This window comes from Myotis lucifugus, unplaced genomic scaffold, assembly GCF_000147115.1.
Source record: "Myotis lucifugus unplaced genomic scaffold, Myoluc2.0 scaffold_12, whole genome shotgun sequence".
Taxonomy (NCBI): Eukaryota; Metazoa; Chordata; class Mammalia; order Chiroptera; family Vespertilionidae; genus Myotis; species Myotis lucifugus.
The window spans coordinates 2,352,702-2,357,769 of record NW_005871060.1 but is presented as its reverse complement, the minus strand read 5'-3'; the positions used below and the strand labels follow the sequence as shown (position 1 = coordinate 2,357,769).

At 50.5% G+C, this 5,068-nt stretch overlaps 1 protein-coding gene across 1 annotated transcript in view; it reads right to left on the bottom strand.

Annotated features, from left to right (window-relative positions):
* PRDM8 (PR/SET domain 8) overlaps positions 1-4,727 on the bottom strand; it is a 6,528-nt gene extending 1,801 nt beyond the window's left edge. The window contains 4 exon segments of the mRNA XM_014452109.2: positions 7-399; positions 797-1,028; positions 2,033-2,253; positions 4,479-4,727. Coding sequence (XP_014307595.1) covers positions 7-399; positions 797-1,028; positions 2,033-2,251 — 844 coding nt within the window. The 5' untranslated portion in view covers positions 2,252-2,253; positions 4,479-4,727.
* Between the last annotated feature and the right edge of the window lie 341 nt (positions 4,728-5,068).

Sequence of the window (5,068 nt, the reverse complement as noted above, 5' to 3'; positions counted from 1 at the left end):
TCAGGCTCCGCACCGGGGAGCAGCTGCCGCCTCCCCCCGAGTTCTCCAGCTCCCGGGCCAGGTTGTGAAAGTCCGTGGACGGCTTGGAGCCGCCGCCGCCACCGCCGCCGGTCGCCGGAGGGTTGCTGCCCTCGGGGGAGGGGGCCGGGTAGTGGTGGAGAGGGCCGGCTTTGCAGAACTTGGGGCCCGGGCCCAAGGGCGCCTCCGGCGGCTGCCGCTGCTGGTCCTTGCCGCCGCCGCCCCCGTGGTCCTTGGTGCCCACGCCGCCGCCTTGCTCGTCTTGGGGGCTCCTGTCCGCGCTGTGAATTCTCTTGGGGCAGCGGAAGCGCAGGTGCGCCACAAAGGGAAATTCAAACTGGAAACGTTGGCTGCAGTCCAGGCATGTGTAAGGGGACGACCCTGCTTAGAGAGCAAACGCCACACACACACACACACACACACACACACCCCAAATGATTACTCAGCATCGTCTCCAGTTTATCATCACCCCCTTCACAAGTCCACCTTCATTTCTTCAGGCCTGGGTGCCTGAAATGAGAAGATCCTTTTGCGACTGATATAACTTCCCCCCCCCCATTGGGGGGAGTGCAGTAATTAAGCCAAGTGTCCACTTTCCTACCCCCACGACTTTTCCTCACCTGCCTGCCCCAGCTTCATTACAGACTAATCTCGGAAGCTTCCTTAGAGACGCCCAAAGGGAGGAGAGGCACGCACAGGCGCCGGGGTGAGCCCCGCCGCTCCCTGCTTTGCTCCGCGGTTAGCTAAGGGCCCCCACACAGGTCTGGAGCCAACCTACCATTCATTTTGCTGTGGGGTCTAGAGGGGCAGAGCAAGAGTAACTCAGTCAGTTCTTTCCCGTACCAAACTAGCAACTCCTCGTCTTTGGCAATCCTGCGGAGAGAGCGGTAGAACAGCTGTCCGTTTTTTATATAGGCTTCCAGGTTCTGCTCCTCCTTCTCTCTGGCTGACTGCACCAGACGCAGCCACATGAGACCTTCCGAGGAACCATTTGCCGCTGAGGTGTCCACCTACAGTTGAGAAAAAAAGAAAGAATACAAGAAGGAAGGGGTTTGGGGAGGGAGACTCCTGTGAGAGAGTGAAGCCAGAGGAACCAGGGCCATTTCCTGCGTGTCATTCTTTTCCAAAGAATTATCTGAGATCAGGATTCCAAAAACTTGACCCAAGTTGGCACCCACCCTCGTGCGTGTATCCAGCAGGCAAGAGAGTCGTCCTCTGAAAGTCTGCATCGATCATAGATTATTTCTGTAGTCTTTTTCACATATTGCTTGAATATCAAATGAGGAATTTTTCTTCCAATTCAAATTAGTGTTAACCTCTTGAGAATTTACTGCTAAATTATCCCATATTACAAAAATGTGGGGGAATTTGGTTCGTTTTGGAAATAAAAAGGTTAGATCTCAGATATTATTGTGTGGCTTCACTCATCTTCCTAATTTTAACTTAAACAGTAGTTTTTATTTGTAGAGAAAGAATAGGAAGTAAGAGGGCTTTTATCTCTAAACTTAAACATATGGATTAAATGTAATTTTATTGTCAAACCATATGTGCAGGAGGCAACCAATCAATGTGTTTCTCTCACATCGATGTTTCTCTCTGTCTTTCCCTCTCTCTTCCACTCTCTCTAAAATCAATGGAAACATATCCTCGGGTGAGGATTTAAAAAATACTTCTTTAACATTTTTATGTAAATACAAACTCCGGGCACTAGATATCTTTTCCAGAAGGGGTAATATTATTTAGGGGAACAGAAGGCCTACTATGTTGGAAGGCAATTGCGCCTAATACTTAGGATAAAAATACTTACAGAAAGTACTTATTATGCAAATAGCCTCAATCTTCTGAAAACGCCCAGAGTTAAGGTATTCACTAGGAAAGCCCAGAATTAAGGCACTGCTTTAGACATACCTGGTATTTCAAATCAAATTTTATCATTTGTTCCAGAAAATCAGTTGACAATAACTTGAGCTTAAGTTTCCTTTTCAATTTTTGGCGAGCATTGGCCAAGACTTACCCGGAAGATATAAGGAACTGTCCTTTTGTCGGTGGACTTGAGAGCTATGAAAGCTATGCTGTCGTACAGGGAGGTATGGCTCAGGACGCAGGGCCCGAATATAGCATTCTCAGGAATGTCGCAGGTGGTGTACACGCTGGTGAAAATGTCTGTCAGACACTGTTGGACGGCCTTGGCATCGCCATCCCAGATGCCTCGCTGGATGCCTGAATCCTCCATCCCTGGAGACAAACACACAGGACACCAAACGGAGTTACATTTCTCCTTTTGCCTTTATGAATCCAGACAGAGCGTTTTAACTACTCGACAGATTTTTCTTGAATTTTGTCTAGCTCTTATTTCAGAAATAAAGCCAATAGCAGATTAAACCCTGCATAGTGTGAAGATGCCAACTGAGGAATACTTTTCTTTTAAGAAGATCCTGGAATAGTGGGAACTCAGGGTAGATGAGAGAGAGAGAGAGAGAGAGAGAGAGAGAGAGAGAGAGAGAGAGATTTTTTTCAGTAACTAGGGGGTGGATGGGGCAGGATTTGGGAAGGGTGAAGGTGGGGGAGAACAATAGTATTTTTTACAGACTTTCTTGACTGAAAGAAACTTCTAAAGCTTGGGAGAAAGCTCCTCTCCCTTCCTCCCGGGCTGATTTTATTTCATTTTCTTCCAAAGAGGGGAGCAGCATTAGCGAACAGGTGGAGACAGCCGAGCATGGCGAATGGATTTCAAGTAGAGTGTCAGGGCCACTGATTCCGTGTCAGCTAACCTTTCTCTGCAGCCTCCGAGAGGGGCGAGAGGGGACGTATGTCGGCTCATTACCATAATCCAACACTGTCCCTCGGAGGCTTTAATCAAAAGCAGCAAGCAGAGGTAATTATTTTCTTCTCGACATGCTTATTTATGGAGGAGGGTGAATCCCAGATACCTTGTCATACAGGGGGTGGATTGAGTCGCGTGTGCCTCATGAAGGGAGAGGTACAGGGCAGGCCAGAAGTGTCCCCCGTTTGAGATATGGCGAGGTTAATGACTGGTGAGTTCTCGCTCCCCCAGATCCGACCCTGTCTGAGCGAGAGGGGGCAGCCCCACTAGGGAAGCCGTGGGTGGACTCTCCAGCTGTTTCATCCGCAGCAATTGAGAGAGTAATGCCTGGATGGAGGGCTCTCTATTAAGCTGTCATTTGACATTTTTCTTCCTTTGCCACTGGACACTGCCTACAAGGTTTATCATTTAAAAAACATAACTAGAGCTGGTATTTAAAATTTAAACTAGCTTTGAACTAACTGCTTTGTTCACTCTTTCTGATTGATTCAAAGGCCTCCCCCCACGTTGGTTTTTCCCTCCTAATGCCAACATAGGCAGTCATTGATGTATGTTTTGTGTAATTTAAGTATCGGGAAAGTGTAGACGTAATTCTTTTCCTGAGAAGCTGTTCATTACGGATATTAGTAATGTCCATTTTTATCTTACTGTCTATTAACCAATTAATCTTGCAAATGTGATTACAAGGTAGTGCTTTTTTTTTTCTTCCCAGTTAACAGAGCGTGAAACTTTGGTCAGCCTCTTTTTTTTTTTTTTTCATTCACGCTGCTGCAGCCCCCCCCCCCCAAATGTCAAGTATTGGGCTGTATCTGCCAGACAGAAATAAGAGGAATAGCCCTAAAGGAGAAACTTACTTTCTGCTACAGCGTCTATCTCTGGGCATTTTTACCCCGCACAGAGTAGTCTTTCTAATCTCCAATTGAAAATCTAAATATATGTGTTTAAAAATCCTCCAGAACCTCTCATCTCCTTTTCAACGAAATCCTGTTCTCTCCTATTCAATTTCCCCAGTTCGGCGTTTTATGCCCCAATTTCTCCTTTTAAAAGTCTCTTTCACACAAGCGTTTCATTGTGCCTGGAGGTCGCCCCGTCACGTCGGGCAACAGCAGGGGCACGATCATTAACATGCAGTTCCACCTAACAATACGGAGCAAAGATCCTCGCTGCGCCGCGCGGACTGGGGGCCGCGCCGCCGCCGGGAGCTCCCAGCCGGTCACAATACGCGCCGGGCGAGGGGAGAGCCGGGGCTGGCTCCTCCGCGCGGCGCGGCGGGCTTTGCCACCCAACCTCTCCCAGCTCCGCATCCTCCTCCAGGCCCCGGGCTCTCACCCGCCCGAGCATCCTTCCGGGAGCCGGCCGGGTTGCCGGGAAGCCCGCGCTGCCGCCGGCCGCTCGCCCTCCCCCGGAGGCAGGCATTGTCTGGCGGCCGCGCGCCCGCAGCCGCTCGCTTCTCGGGCAAAGTGCTCTCTCCCAGCTCCTCCCTTTGTATCATCTTATTGGCAGCAGAGATCCCCTCCACAACGATTTCCCCCCCCTCTTCTGGATACTGAGGAAACCGAGGGACAGAATTTTCCACTCTCCCCACCAAACCTGCCTTCCTCCCCTCCCCCTCCCGCATCAATGCAAATAGACTTACCAGTAATCGGGTCGGGATGCAACGGCCAAAAACGCCACCTGGAACCCGGAGATGCTACGGAGTGTTTCTTCCGCCTATTGTATCAGTGTATTTCCATGTCAGGAGGTGTTGGTATTGCTGTCTAGTAGGCTCTGCCTAAAGAGAGGGAAGAGAGCTGGAGAGATGGGGAGAGTGAAATGATGGGAGAGTGAGGAGAGAGAGAGAGAGAGAGAGAGAGAGAGAGAGAGAATGAGAGTTGTACAGATGGACCCGATGCAGTGACTGACTGGCACGCAGACACACACTTTTTGTTTGCTGCACATAATCTGCCCAATGACGCGTGACAGCCCACGTCCCCTCCCTTTAACTCTTTGCTGGGCTGGGCGCTCCCTCCGGCGCTGTCTGCCTGGGAGCGATCTCTCGGGCCTGCCCGCAGCCCTCGGGTCCGGAGCGCCTTCCCCAGGTGGCAGCGCCTCTCGGAGCACGGCTGGCCCGCCTCCTCCTAATGCATCGCCCCTCTGGGACTGGTAGGACGGGAAATCAGTTCAGGGGTCCGAAAGGGAAGTACCAACAGAACTGGAAAGGGCCTTTCCCCGTTTCCCTGGGCACTT